This window comes from Oncorhynchus nerka, linkage group LG9a (assembly GCF_034236695.1).
Source record: "Oncorhynchus nerka isolate Pitt River linkage group LG9a, Oner_Uvic_2.0, whole genome shotgun sequence".
NCBI lineage: Eukaryota > Metazoa > Chordata > Actinopteri > Salmoniformes > Salmonidae > Oncorhynchus > Oncorhynchus nerka.
The window spans coordinates 16,451,670-16,468,115 of NC_088404.1; the positions used below are offsets into that span (position 1 = coordinate 16,451,670).

General features: G+C 43.8%; 1 protein-coding gene across 1 annotated transcript in view; it reads left to right on the plus strand.

The window, feature by feature from the left end:
* tmtc3 (transmembrane O-mannosyltransferase targeting cadherins 3) overlaps window positions 1–16,446 on the plus strand; it is a 135,779-nt gene that overhangs the window by 71,043 nt on the left and 48,290 nt on the right. Inside the window, exon 7 of the mRNA XM_029667427.2 lies at window positions 1,307–1,559. Within this exon, the coding sequence (XP_029523287.1) occupies window positions 1,307–1,559 (253 nt within the window). The remainder of the gene's footprint in view (window positions 1–1,306; window positions 1,560–16,446) is intronic.

Here is a 16,446-nt window from a genome sequence, read left to right on the forward strand (position 1 = left end):
GGAAGTGGAACAGTGTAGGAGCAACAACGGCTCAGCCGCGAAGTGGTAGGCCACACAAGCTCACAGAACGGGACCGCCATATGCTGAAGCGCATAGCGTGTAAAAAAAATCATCTGTCCTCGGTTTCAGCACTCACTACAGAGTTCCAAACTGCCTCTGGGAGGAACGTCAGCATTAGAACAGGAGCAGCCGCACACAATCCTAAGATCACTATGGGTGTATTGGACTCATAAGCAGTGGAAATGTGTTCTCTGGAGTGATGAATCACTCTTCACCATCTGATAGTCCAACGGACTAGTCTGGGTTTGGTGGATGCCAGGAGAACGCTACCTGCCCGTATGCACAATACCAACTGTGAAGTTTGGTGGAGGAGGAATAATGGTTTGGGGCTGTTTTTCATGATTCGGGCTAAGCCCCTTAGTTCCGTGCACAACGCAAGGTTCATACAGAAATGGTTTGAGATTGGTGTGCAATAATTTGACTGCCCTGTACAGAGCCCTGACCTCAACCCCATCAAACACCTTTGGGATGAATTGAAACTCGGACTGCGAGCCAGGCCTAATTGCCCCACATCAGTGCCCGACCTTACTAATGCTCTTGTGGCTGAATGGAAGCAATGTTCCAACATCTAGTGGAAAGCCTTCCCAGAAAAGTGGATGCTGTTATAGTAGCAAAGGGGGGGCCAACTCTGTATTATTGCCCATGATTTTGGAATAAGATGTTCGACGAACAGGCGTCCACATACTTTTGGTCATGTAGTGTACTTACCACTATCCTTGCCACTAATTTGAGATACTTATTCATATCTACCAGTACCACCAGAATCAACGCCTTTCCGTTATCCACGAAGCTGTACCTTGATAGATGCCCTGCTAAGCATACTGTAGCTCCAGCTGGCTCTAAGTTGTCCTAAACTGGCTCTAAAACCTTACCCATCCCATGTAGGGTTGTCGTCCTTTTGACTGGCAGACCTCCCCTGTACACATGGATCATAGGGCCTTTAAGAAGTTGGGTCCCATTCCTTGAAAAGAGCACGAAGTGCCACTTACAGGATAAAACCAGATTAGCAGCCATTAGCATTTATAACCCTTTCGCCTCGGTTGTACTTACATTTGTTTTTTCATAAATTCCCACAATTGACTAATAATGTGCTTAATAGTAGGCACTTCCACTAAGGATTGTTACATTTAACAAGGACCGGAAATAGACCATCGCCATTTAGAAAAGCAGATTTAATTTATTTTATATTCTAGCTTGTGATTCCATCCTATATGGTACCTAACATCATTTCCCCTCTCTTCTCCAGGTTTGACAACCCCGCGGCTGTCAGCCCGACTCCGGCCCGGCAGCTGACCTTCAACTACCTGCTGCCATTGAATGCCTGGCTCCTTCTGAACCCCTCGGAGCTCTGCTGTGATTGGACCATGGGTACCATTCCTCTGGTGGAAAGCCCTCTAGACCTGAGGAACCTGGCCACCCTGGCCTTCTACAGCCTGCTGGGCCTGCTGGCCTTCCACAGCCTCCGCCACTCACACTCTTCCGCCAAGACTGTCCTCATGGTTAGTGGAGTGAGAGTTTGTGGTTTATAAAGACTTGTGATACAGTGCATAAGTGAATCTCGCTGCCTTTTTTATTGGTGGTTGTGGTTTTGCCAGATCAAAATACATTTATTTTTCTTCTTTTGCTCTTACACGTTGCATTGTCCAATGTGCCTTTGGCAGCTGTCATGGAAATTATTATCTGTGGTGTGGAATTTTTCTGCACTAGTATGGTTTGTTTCTGACCTGAAGTTACCAGTTGTAACTAGGGCTGTTACGGCTTACCGTATTACCTCCACACCAGCGGTCATAACGGCATTCAAATTCCACATGACCGTTTAGTCACGTAAATAGGCTTCTCCCAGCTCTGATGCTGCTGATCATTAGTAACCTACCAAACTTTCTAACTGCCTGGTACTCAGCACTCTATTGTCCCTCTAATCACTCTGACGTCAATGCAAATGTACTGAAATCTAATCAAATAGTTCATTATTGCCCATGAGCTCATTTTGTGAAATCTTTCTATCGGCTATGCAATTGCGTGAGAAAACAAAGTTTTGATGACATCTATTAAAAAGTGGAGGATCCCATCAGCTTTCTATAGGCTAGGCCTACTATATGTATTTATCTATCAACTTTCCTAATATTAAGCACATGGCTTCGCTTTACAACAGGAGTATAGCCTACATAGCTGGCATGAAAATGAACCACATTAAAAGCATCCTCCTTTCGCTGTTTAAATACATGTATTTTTTCCAACAATACCCCTATACCCCGACAGGTGCATGATCATGGTCCATTCTAAATCTAAACTAATTTCACACATATATTATTTTGTGCACTGTATGTAAAGAACATTAAATCTAGAGTAGTCTGGTGGGTGACAATATTAGCCTATCCCTTGAATGATACTCAGCTTGTGCAGTAAGTCAAGGAACAGCGCATGCCTTTTTTTGCTACTTTTTCAAATCAAAGTCGCACACCTCATGTAGCCTAGCCCATAGGCCTATATGTTTTGATTAGGTTAGTATCACACCTCATGTAGCCTAGCCCATAGGCCTATATGTTTTAATAAGGTTAGTATCACACCTCATGTAGCCTAGCCCATAGGCCTATATGTTTTAATAAGGTTAGTATCACACCTCATGTAGCCTAGCCCATAGGCCTATATGTTTTAATAAGGTTAGTATCACACCTCATGTAGCCTAGCCCATAGGCCTATATGTTTTAATAAGGTTAGTATCACACCTCATGTAGCCTAGCCCATAGACCTATATGTTTTGATTAGGTTAGTATCACACCTCATGTAGCCTAGCCCATAGGCCTATATGTTTTGATTAGGTTAGTATCACACCTCATGTAGCCTAGCCCATAGGCCTATATGTTTTAATAAGGTTAGTATCACACCTCATGTAGCCTAGCCCATAGGCCTATATGTTTTGATTAGGTTAGTATCACACCTCATGTAGCCTAGCCCATAGGCCTATATGTTTTGATTAGGTTAGTATCACACCTCATGTAGCCTAGCCCATAGGCCTATATGTTTTGATTAGGTTAGTATCACACCTCATGTAGCCTAGCCCATAGGCCTATATGTTTTGATTAGGTTTGTATCACAATCAAAGTGGCCAAATAACTTCTTAAAATTAAAGGACATTAATCTGCTATATAACCGATACCTAACTCGCATAATATACACAGTGCATGAGTTTCAAGTTTGGGGAAGGTAATTTCCACCATTAAAAATTCACCTTTATAATAAAGCATTACATGTTCTGATGTTCTGTTATAATCTCCACCCGGCACAGCCAGAAGAGGACTGGCCACCCCACATAGCCTGGTTCCTCTCTAGGTTTCTTCCTAGGTTTTGGCCTTTCTAGGGAGTTTTTCCTAGCCACCGTGCTTCTACACCTGCATTGCTTGCTGTTTGGGGTTTTAGGCTGGGTTTCTGTACAGCACTTTGAGATATCAGCTGATGTACGAAGGGCTATATAAATAAATTTGATTTGATTTGATAATCACATTTAGCGTCACTTTCGAGAAGTGTTTTCCCGCTAATTGATTGCATTTTGGAACATTTGTACTCATAGCCTACTGCCCTGTGTGCATTGCTGTACTTATAATGTGAAGAATCAGATTTATTTATTAAGCCCTTACATCAGCTGATGTCACAAAGTGCTGTACAGAAACCCAGCCTAAAACACCAAACGGCAAGCAATGCAGGTGTAGAAGCACGGTGGCTAGGAAGAAACCTAGAGAGGAATCAGGCTATGAGGGGTGGCCAGTCCTCTTCTGGCTGTGCCGGGTGGAGATTATAACAGAACATGGCCAAGATGTTCAAATGTTCATAGATGACCAGCAGGGCCAAATAATAATAATCACAGTGGTTGTCAAGGGTGCAACAGGCCAGCACCTCAGGAGTAAATGTCAGTTGGCTTTTCATAGCCGATCATTCAGAGTATCTCTACCGCTCCTGCTGTCTCTAGAGAGTTGAAAACAGCAGGTCTGGGACAGGTAGCACGTCCGGTGAACAGGTCAGGGTTCCATAGCCGCATGCAGAACAGTTGAAACTGGGGCAGCAGCATGTCCAGGTGGACTGGAGACAGCAGGGAGTCGTCAACCCGGAAATAGCCTAATAGTTTAACATTTTAAGTTAAAAGTTCTCATCTGTTGCATCAGTCTCATTGCTTTTAAACTTTTTTTTATGCTAGGGGTTGTATTCATTTGGGATCTATTGCATCCCACAACGGTCCCAGAGTGTTTGGAATATTTATTTATTGTACCGAAGGAATAGGCCAACTGTTTTACTATGGGGGATAATAGATTAACATAGGACAGTGCTTTTGCTGTTAAGCCTACTCATCTTGCTGGCTGACTAAAGGTAGGCTAAATGTGGACAGCTCTAACATGTTCAATATGCGCAGTAACATCCCCAGTGTGTCTGTCTTCATTCACTTGAATCCTACTTCTTAGCTGAAATGCCTGGGAGAAGGAACCCGATCACGTGACGGCCATTGGCTACATCTGAGAGAGCCATGTGAGTGAGAAGTGCTTCAGAGCACAGCAGCGGGGAATGATAATTATCATATTCAGCCAAAGGGCACAACACCCACTTTGGCCGCAAAAGGCATGGATTGTTTTATGGGGCATTACGGCTACACAAGGGGGTGCCACTGGGAAAATTCAAGACCCGGTGAGAATATTATCAAGTGCTTGTCAAATTGTGAATGAGACTGAAGTGTGTGCAGCTTGCGACTTTTTTCAAATCATCATTAGAATCCCATCATGCAGCCATAGAATGTATTAAAAATCCAATCATATTGCTCGACGTTTGTATCACAACTAAAGTTGCATAAATACCTCTAAATGAAGCATATAGGAGGACCAGTTTCTTTGTTACCCGCTCAACACAGAATAAAGCATATGTTCATGTTTGAAATAACTGGCTGTGCGCATGTGTGCACTTCCTTTGAAATTGTTGGCAGAATATATCCTTTCTATTTTAGCAAGCTATGTTCAATTATATAATTATATATACTATAAAATAATATGAAATAATGCCACGGAATTCTAAGCAAATATTGTCTGCTACATTTACATTTAACATTTAAGTCATTTAGCAGACGCTCTTATCCAGAGCGACTTACAAATTGGTGCATTCACCTTATGACATCCAGTGGAGCAGCCACTTTACAATAGTGCATCTAAATCTTTTAAGGGGGGATTACTTTATCCTATCCTAGGTATTCCTTAAAGAGGTGGGGTTTCAGGTGTCTCCGGAAGGTGGTGATTGACTCCGCTGTCCTGGCGTCGTGAGGGAGTTTGTTCCACCATTGGGGGGCCAGAGCAGCGAACAGTTTTGACTGGGCTGAGCGGGAACTGTACTTCCTCAGTGGTAGGGAGGCGAGCAGGCCAGAGGTGGATGAACGCAGTGCCCTTGTTTGGGTGTAGGGCCTGATCAGAGCCTGGAGGTACTGAGGTGCCGTTCCCCTCACAGCTCCGTAGGCAAGCACCATGGTCTTGTAGCGGATGCGAGCTTCAACTGGAAGCCAGTGGAGAGAGCGGAGGAGCGGGGTGACGTGAGAGAACTTGGGAAGGTTGAACACCAGACGGGCTGCGGCGTTCTGGATGAGTTGTAGGGGTTTAATGGCACAGGCAGGGAGCCCAGCCAACAGCGAGTTGCAGTAATCCAGACGGGAGATGACAAGTGCCTGGATTAGGACCTGCGCCGCTTCCTGTGTGAGGCAGGGTCGTACTCTGCGGATGTTGTAGAGCATGAACCTACAGGAACGGGCCACCGCCTTGATGTTAGTTGAGAACGACAGGGTGTTGTCCAGGATCACGCCAAGGTTCTTAGCGCTCTGGGAGGAGGACACAGTGGAGTTGTCAACCGTGATGGCGAGATCATGGAACGGGCAGTCCTTCCCGGGAGGAAGAGCAGCTCCGTCTTGCCGAGGTTCAGCTTGAGGTGGTGATCCGTCATCCACACTGATATGTCTGCCAGACATGCAGAGATGCGATTCGCCACCTGGTCATCAGAAGGGGGAAAGGAGAAGATTAATTGTGTGTCGTCTGCATAGCAATGATAGGAGAGACCATGTGAGGTTATGACAGAGCCAAGTGACTTGGTGTATAGCGAGAATAGGAGAGGGCCTAGAACAGAGCCCTGGGGGACACCAGTGGTGAGAGCACGTGGTGAGGAGACGGATTCTCGCCACGCCACCTGGTAGGAGCGACCTGTCAGGTAGGACGCAATCCAAGCGTGGGCCGCGCCGGAGATGCCCAACTTGGAAAGGGTGGAGAGGAGGATCTGATGGTTCACAGTATCGAAGGCAGCCGATAGGTCTAGAAGGATGAGAGCAGAGGAGAGAGAGTTAGCTTTAGCAGTGCGGAGCGCCTCCGTGATACAGAGAAGAGCAGTCTCAGTTGAATGACTAGTCTTGAAACCTGACTGATTTGGATCAAGAAGGTCATTCTGAGAGAGATAGCGGGAGAGCTGGCCAAGGACGGCACGTTCAAGAGTTTTGGAGAGAAAAGAAAGAAGGGATACTGGTCTGTAGTTGTTGACATCGGAGGGATCGAGTGTAGGTTTTTTCAGAAGGGGTGCAACTCTCGCTCTCTTGAGCTAAATGCTAAATGAACTAGTGCAGCTCACAGCCATTTGTCATAGCCATATCGGGACCTAACATGAGCACAACTCAAAGTATGCTATTCTGTTCTTCTGAAATGGACTACATTTTCTTCATATCATGTTTATGTAGACTTGTCTAAAATAAATAATGGATTTATTGTGATTGTGTAGGCTATATTAAATTGACTTATTAGACTTTTTAAAATGTAGACGGTCCAAAGGTCTGCGTCAGTGGCTTGAAGGCTATGCGTGGAAGCCAGGAGTTGCTAAACATATTTGTCAATTAACGGTCAATTACCGTAAGACCGGCAGTTATTTGCTTGACAATAACCTAACTGTAGTCACGACAAAGACATTAAAACATCACTGTGGAAATTCCCACATTGGGCCAATAAGTTCGACTTGTTCTGCTTGTAGAGTGAATGATGACCTCTTGGCGTTGAGTTTCACTCACTGTGCCATCTACTTTACACACAGCCTAACCCTTCTGTGTTTATAAAGTCAAGACAATTCATATTCTGTACAACATACCATGGAAGCCTGGGATGTTGTTTTATTCTTTTGTCACAACAGATGGCATCTCTCTGTATCCTCAGCCTGGCTTACACCACTTCTGTTCTCTCCTGAATGGAATTTAGTGGAAAGTTCAGTGTGGATGCCTGCCCTGAATCTGCTCTACTGTATCCTCTGCGTGCCCATAGATAGCGGAAGAGAAAGTGATAGAACAGAGTGTAACAGAGTAACAGACCCATGACTTCTTCCTTACTGTGTTCTCTCTGAATCAACACGGGTCATTGAACTTGCTCACAATGTTGCTTTTACCCTACCCTCCCTACCCTCCCCACGACAAATCACAATAATGTAGAATAAATAATTACTCTGATTTCTAAGAGAAAGAAAGCTCATAGCTCAACAGCTAGCTTAAGGATATGATGAGACTACATTTAGATCCTATTTGGTTTGGCTATTATTACAAGTTTTTTTGTTCTTTTTTTTTATCCCCACTGCAGAAATCCCCCATAGCCTACTTATTTTAGACCAATAGGAAACATTGTTTTGGCTATATTGATGGATTGTTTCTGTTCTTCATGTAGTGTCTTCCAAACCAAACTATTTGAGTCCACCACTGTTGCCGAACTCAGAATGTATGTCCTGATAATAATGGAAATTACATTAAATGTCAGTTTTTGTTACACTTGAGGCTGCATGATAATCTAGAACATTGGAGATATCCTAATATAGAATTAGGCCTAGAACTCTGAATTGTCCCTTATGGGCTGGGTTCCGGGACCCAGATTAATAAGGCTACTCTTGCACTCCTGGACACTTTCAGTAGATCATCTCCATTTGAATGCGCTTAATCTGGGTCTGGGAAACCACCGAGCCCTTTTAAGGTGTGAAATTTTAATGAGCTGTTGTGTTGTCTGCAAGGGATGCTGGTAATCAACTGCCTTATTCCCAGGCAGTGGCAATTTTAGCATGTAAATCTTGGGTCAAATTCAACCAATATTTTTAGATGCATACCAGCGACGCCACTACACTACACAACGCTAAACAATACATTAAATTCACGAAAGCTGTGAAAAACGGTTCCCACAAACTGTTAGGGCCTACATAAAGCTTGTCCCAATAGCCAAGCTTTCCTTCAGCACCATGTAGTGAAACCTTACCACCACTACACCTGGCTATCAGTGGGGCCTCATCTGGCAGCAAAACAGTTCATTCCGCCTCATTTACTTGCCTTTTTAAAACCCAAAGCTGATATAGCTGACTTGCTTTAAATAAACATGGTTCCTGCTGATTCCTTGGGGATTTGTGTAAGTCGATAAGAACCACATTCTCCTTCTATAATAACAAAACATGAGTTTTGACTTTTGAACCATACACAAACTTTATTACATTTATGTTCAGTAAATTCATAATATTTTTATTCATATGTCATTAACACTTAGCTCTAGTTATAAGCTAGTGCAAGCCAACGATCTCTGACGAAGTAGGCCTATTCTTTCGGCACTTACGAAATGGACAGGAAAAGACATTTAAATAGATCTTAGTTCAGATAAATTCAGTAAGATGTTGAGGCCTTAAACTTTAGTCTTTAAGTTGAGAGACAGAGCGAGGGGGTGAGAGTCAGTGGTTAGCCTACCATTTTGAAGTGTTCTATTATGTGGTCTATAAAGGATGGAAAATACAATCACGAGGATACATAATATACTGACACAGATAGCACATTGCACAAACTAAACAACCCTCGCATTATGAACTGGAATTACATGGGTCTATTCCTGAAAGTTTTGTTTTAACAAAAATATTTGAATGGGAATAGACTGTCACTGGCAAACATGGTTACAGACCCAACGTTTATATAGTATCTCCTCCTGGTGGTGAAAAGCACATGAGCTAATTAATACACAAAGTGAGCAAAATAATGAAATACATAATTGGAACATTGCCTAAAATTATGAATAAGATATATCTACAGTATATAAGCAATATAACAAAGGAGATGTACAAACTATGGCATAAGGGAACGATGAAACGGATAAAAGCCATAATTTCGATTGAGAAACAGACATAACCTATAAGCCTATTCGTTCAACCACACAATTTAAGGCATAGTAAGTACACTTTTACCCGATAAAGTAGCTATCAGCAAAGTCAGAGCTAGTGCAATTGTATATGTGTGTATTTATTTATTTGTGTATTTATTTGTGTATTTCTTTTTTGAGAGTGTTGAGGTGAGTAGGGGTATTATTTGAGATACTCTTTGAAGAGGTAGAGTTTCAGGTGCTTTCAAAAGATGGGCAGGGACTCTGCTATCCAGGAGGAAGCTGGTTCCACCATTGGGGTGCCAGGACAGAGAAGAGCTTGGACTGGGCTTAGCGGGAGCTGCCTTCCTGTTGAGGTGGGAGGGCCAAGAGACCAGAGGTGGCAGAACAGCATGCTCAGGTCAGGGTGTAGGGTTTTGCAGTGTTCTGGATTAGTTAGAGGCTTGGTGACACAAGCGGGGAGCCCAGCCAACAACGAGTTGCAGTAGTCCAGACGGGAGATGACAAGTGCCTGCACCGCATCCTGTGTGAGATAGGGTCGTACTCCACGGTTGTTGTAGAGCATGGACCTGCAGAAGCGAGCCACTGCTTTGATATTTGCAGAGAATGACAGGGTGTTGTTCAGGGTCACACCAAGGTTCTTTGGAGGAAGAACAGCTCCTTTTTGTCTAGGTTGAGCTTGAGGTGGTGGACCGACATCCAAGCTGAGATATCTGCCAGGCACGCAGAGATGCATGTCGCCACCCGGGTGTCAGAAGGGGGGTAGAAAATGAGTAGCGTGTTGTCCGCATAGTAATGATAGGAGAGACCATGTGAGGATATGGCGGAGCCAAGTGACTTTGCGTATAGAGAAATGTGGAGAGGGCCAAGAACTGAGCCCTGAGGGACACCAGTAGTGCGAGTACGTGGTGCATATACACAGATCCTCTCCACAAGGTAGGATGCAATTCTAGAGTGTGCAGAGCCTGAGACCCAGCCCTGAAAGGGTGGGCAGGATCTGATGGTTCACAGTCGACGGCAGCAGATAGATCTAGGAAGATGAGAACAGAGGGGAGAGAGTCAGCTTTGGGAGTAGATTGTCGACGTCATTCATGATGACTGCTTATCTAGTTTGCTAGCTAAGATTTAGAAAATATGATGTTTACATCAAAGCTACGGGAGATATATAGTGGTCATCAGTCCAATCAAAGCTACGGGAGGGAAAACGTGATTTCACGTCGTTTTATCTGTGGCCAATGACCTTGAGCCTTCTTGGATGGACACTTAATGTAAATCTATGGTAGCACCCTAGGGGGGCTTGAACTGCCTTGCTCTCCCGTAGATTCTGCAGTGACTGAGTGTTCCAATGAGTGACAGAACCCTGAGCCAATCATGGCGCAACCAGAGAAGATTAACAACACCTAAGCTCTGTGCTTTCGCTGACTGTCCCTCCACCACAGATAGCACTGAGCTAGGCTTTATTAACTCAAGGATTATTTGATTTGTTTTTTACATTTGCTAAACTGACATGTGATGCCAAATAATGCCAGAATTACATGCAAAACAGGTGGGTCTCAAAACAGGTGGGGCCCTGAATGATGGGTCACCAATGTTCCCAGGGGTGTTGTAGATTCTAGGCTACTACAGACTTCTCAATTTGGACACTTACTAGAGTTATTTAACTAATGTTCCAGATTGGTGGAATTTCCAAGCTTGTTTTGCAATGAGCAAAGAAGTGGTGGAATTACCAAGCTTGTTGTTAACCAATACAAATTCCAAAAGGAGGGAAACATAACATGATGGGGTGAAATAGGTAGAGAAGAAAATGAGCCACATTAACAAAAAACTAAAGAAAACAAATGTGGCAGTTGTTATTATTTATAGGTCTACTTCAGGTCTTAAATACCTTTTTATAGGACCTGGCATCTATTTGGACTTTGTAGCCACCTGCTGTGATGACAGCAACATGATGTTATATTTCCACCCCTGGAGGATGAAGAGTGTAGCCCTAAGTCATGCTGCGTTAACCATTAACATTAAATTAATGCATATTTTGTAATGTAGCTGTTTCAAACCCTTTCATCCAGGTTGACTGGCCCTTGGATCTCCCCGAGTATGTGAAAATAGACAACAACAAAAAAACACCTTGCGTTATTTCACGCAGCCTGGCCCTGTGTCTTCTTTTAGCTAGGCGTCTGCAGGTCCACACACCCTCCGCAACTGTCTTCCTGGGCCCTCTGAAGCGCTGCCGAAAGCAATCATGCTGTTTGTTATATATATCATATTATGACTGTAACACATAGGAAGGGGGGATAACTCAGGGTAATTGTCGACTAGGACCATATAAATAAAGAGCTTATTCCAAACAGGCTCTGGGACAGATGTGGAAGATAAATCCCAAATTCCTACAACCAGTAGGCCTAGGCTACATAAATTTTTTTAAACGCTACATGACCAAAGGTATGTGGACACCTACTCGTCGAACATCTCATTCCAAAATCATTGGTATTAGTATGGAGTTGGTCCCCATGTTGCTGCTGTAACAGCCTCCACTCTTTTAGGACGGCTTTCCACTAGATGTTGAAACATTGCTGCGGGGACTTGCTTCCATTCAGCCACAAGCATTAGCGAGGTCTGCGACTACTGTTGGGCAATTAGGCCTGGCTCGCAGTCAGCGTTCCAATTTATCCCAAAGGTGATTGATGGGGTTGAGGTCAGGGCTCTGTGCAGGCAAGTCAAGTTCTTCCACACCGACCTCAGAAAAAACATTTCTGTATGGACCTCGCTTTGTACACCGGGGCATTGTCATGCCGAAAAAGGAATTTCCCCAAACTTGCCACAAAGTTTGAAGCACAGAATCGTCTACAATGCTGTAGTGTTAAGATGTTCCGTCACTGGGACTAAGGAGCTTAACCCAAACTATAAAAAACAGCCCCAGACCATTATTCCTCTTCACTTAACTTTACAGTTAGCACTATACATTTGGGCAGGTAGCGTTCTCCTGGCATCCGTCAAACTCAGATTAGGCCATCAGACTGACAGATGGTGAAGTGTGATTCATCACTCCAGAGAACGCGTTTCCACTGCTCCAGAGTCCAATGTTGGTGAGCTTTACTCCACTCCAGCAGATTGCATTTTGCGTACAGTGATCTTAGGCGGCTCCGCCATGAAACCCATTGAAGCTTCCAACAAAGTTATTTTCTGACGTTGCTTCTGGAGGCAGATTGGGACTCTGTAGTGAGTGTTATAACCAAGGACAGACTTTTTTACAGGCTTCAGCATTCAGGCTTGGGCGGCCCCGTTCTGTGAGCTTGTGTGGCCTACCACTTTATGGCTGAGCCGTTGTTGCTCCTAGATGTATCTACTTACAATAACAGCACTTACAGTTTACCGGGGCAGCTCTAGCAGGGCAGAAATTTGACGAAATGACCTGGAAAGGTGACATCCTATGACGGTGCCACATTGAAAGTAATTTAAGCTCTTCTGTAAAGCCATTCTACTGGCAATGTTTGTCTATGGAGATTCCATGTCTGTGTGCTCGATTTTATATACGTCTGCAACCGGTGTGGCTGAAATAGCCGAATCCACTCATTTGAAGGGGTGTCTTTTGTATATGTGACAGACATTCGGTCTTAAGTATCACAATTTGGTGTTTTTTTATATTGGACAAAAGTAGAGACTAATAGCTAGAAAATGTTATCATACACTGCTTTTGAGAAAATGGCCCTTGAATGTTTTGTAACACATAGCTCTTTGTCTACACCCATTCAGCATCGTTCACACCCTCTTAAGCCTTAGCCCCACCCATCTCTTTAAGGATTCACGTGAGTCCATGTGGTAAACACACGCTTTGTCAAATAAAATCTAAGTTTGTCACATGCACAGGATACAGAAGGTGTAAACAGTACAGTGAAGTGGTTACTTGCATATTACCAATATCAAAAACAAAGTGTCCAGATAAACAAATTGTATAAATATTTTATCATTATTAGATGATGCTTATCAGACACACTTGTCTAAATTGATGGGCCATGTGAAGGAAATGCTATAACCACCCCCAGCCACATCTAGCTAAGTGGATGGGTCACTATTGTCTAGACATGTACACAGAAACATCTTAATTAAATTAGATGGGTCATGTAATAATATGGCCGAAATGAAGTCTTTTGTTTAGACATGTAGCTTGCTAGCGAAACAATGAACCGGCATAATCCCAACTCATACTACTACCAATACAAACATTGTCATAGCTGTAGTATGAATCTGCAAGTAGCTAAAGCTAACAAACTAGGTTCAATATTAGCTTGCTAACATTAGGCTATAAGGAGCAATGCAAATGGATTTCTGAATCAAATCATATTAGTACAGAGTTCATTCACATAACGTTAGCTAGAGAGCCAGCAAGCTAACGTTTGCAGCTAACTAACAGTACACTTTAACTTGCAATGAAATGACTTTCTGACTAAATTAGAAAGTTATATCTGAACATGTAGCTAGACTCTTAACCGTGTACATGGATGAACGCTTCACGGCAGACTGGAACCATTTAACTCTGTTTTGTTGGAGCTACATCTTGTTTGGCCACCGTTATGTCAAGTCACTCCGGTTCGTGTGCAGAAACTGGCCCATCACATTTTCCAACTGATCTGTTGATATCAGCTGCTGCTAAATTCAGGGAATCGTTGTTGAGAAAAGTAGCAAAATGTTTGTGGTTCTCGATGGCTGTTATATCTTTCAAAAATGGTGCGGTAGAAAGGATTGTGAACACATACTGAACAGCTCACGTTATAAATGGAAGCATGCTACATGGCAGACCAATCCAAACTCGTCTCCCGTCATGTCCAGCCCATCCATTATCTCAGCCAATCATGGCTAGCGGGAAGTTTCCTGGCTTTTTCCGTGGCTAAACCAATTATGTTCGTAATTTTAACAATTTTATTCATATTTATGGATGGAAAACAAGTTTGTTATAAAAGCACATGAAAGTTCACATGTTCCAGAAGGCATTTCTGCCCCCCAAAAAATATTTAAAATGCCTCTCCTGTGAAGTAGTGACTTGCGACATACGCCTAGTTTCTTGAAACGAGTCGCATATATATTGTGTATGTTAAAAAGCAATGAGTCTGATGCAACATATCAATGTTTAGTTTAACATTTTGATTAACTGTTTTTTCTTCACATTATAAGCACAGCAATGATGTTCCTTCCATAATGCAATTAGCGGGAAAACACCTTTGTCAAAAGGGCTCTGCAAATGCCAGCGTTTTTAAGTGGACAAAATGTCAGTTTGAGATTTAGAAAGAGAGGCGATCTAATAGGCTACTTTGCAAGGTAAGACATGCCTCATATGTATTAGAACGTTCAGGTTTCAAACAATTAAGTATATTTTTTCTAAATGCATAGCCTCCAGCTCATTGCAAAGTGGTGTGTGACATGCTGATGAAGTTTGCCTTCTGTTGCCGTTTGAGATGCTGTAGCAGCAGCTCTTGCGCTGTCTGACATATTTTCTGCTCAAAGGCTATGTATCTGTATGCTGTATGTGTGTGATAAGATATATAAAGAATATACTATCTCTTAAACATGCGGCAATTTAATTTCCTCAAAATATGCCAATTAACCTACAGACTGATAAGCATGACTAGTCAAATGTACACTGCTCAAAAAATTAAGGGAACACTAAAATAACACAACCTAGATCTGAATGAAATATTCTTATTAAATACCTTTTCTTTACATAGTTGAATATGCTGACAACAAAATCACACAAAAATTATCAATGGAAATCAAATGTATCAACCCATGGAGGTCTGGATTTGGAGTCACACTCAAAATTAAAGTGGAAAACCACACTACAGGCTGATCCAACTTTGATTTAATGTCCTTAAAACAAGTCAAAATGAGGCTCAGTAGTGTGTGTAGCAACCACGTGCCTGTATGACCTCCCTACAACGCCTGGGCATGCTCCTGATGAGGTGGCGGATGGTCTCCTGAGGGATCTCCTTCCAGACCTGAACTAAAGCATCCGCCAACTCCTGGACAGTCTGTGGTGCAACGTGGCGTTGGTGGATGGAGCGAGACATGATGTCCCAGATGTGCTCAATTGGATTCAGGTCTGGGGAACGGGCGGGCCAGTCCATAGCATCAATGCCTTCCTCTTGCAGGAACTGCTGACGCACTCCAGCCACATGAGGTCTAGCATTGTCTCGCATTAGGAGGAACCCAGGACCAACCGCACCAGCATATGGTCTCACAAGGGGTCTGAGGATCTCATCTTGGTACCGAATGGCAGTCAGGCTACCTCTGGCGAGCACATGAAGGGTTGTGCGGCCCCCCAAAGAAATGCCACCCCACACCATGACTGACCCACCGCCAAACCGGTCATGCTGGAGGATGTTGCAGGCAGCAGAACTTTCTCCACTGTGTCTCCAGACTGTCACATGTGCTCAGTGTGAACCTGCTTTCATCTGTGAAGAGCACAGAGGGCGCCAGTGGCGAATTTGCCAATCTTTGTGTTCTCTGACAAATGCCAAACGTCCTGCACGGTGTGGGGCTGTAAGCACAACGCCCACCTGTGGACGTCGGGCCCTCATACCACCCTCATGGAGTCTGTTTCTGACCGTTTGAGCAGACACGTGCACATTTGTGGCCTGCTGGAGGTCATTTTGCAGGGCTCTGGCAGTGCTCCTCCTTGCACAAAGGCGGAGGTAGCGGTCCTGCTGCTGGGTTGTTGCCCTCCTACGGCCTCCTCCACGTCTCCTGATGTACTGGCCTGTCTCCTGGTAGCGCCTCCATGCTCTGGACACTACGCTGACAGACACAGCAAACCTTCTTGCCACAGCTCGCATTGATGTTCCATCCTGGATGAGCTGCACTACCTGAGCCACTTGTGTGGGTTGTAGACTCCGTCTCATGCTACCACTAGAGTGAAAGCACCGCCAGCATTCAAAAGTGACCAAAACATCAGCCAGGAAGCATAGGAACTGAGAAGTGGTCTGTGGTCACCACCTGCAGAACCACTCCTTTATTGGGGGTGTCTTGCAAATTGCCTATTATTTCCACCTGTTGTCTATTCCATTTGCACAACAGCATGTGAAATTTATTGTCAGTGTTGCTTCCTAAGTGGACAGTTTGATTTCACAGAAGTGTGATTGACTTCTCCAAGTCAAGTTACATTGTGTTGTTTAAGTGTTCCCTTTATTTCTTTGAGCAGTGTATTTCCATCGACTGGTATTTCCATCAATGAATAGGC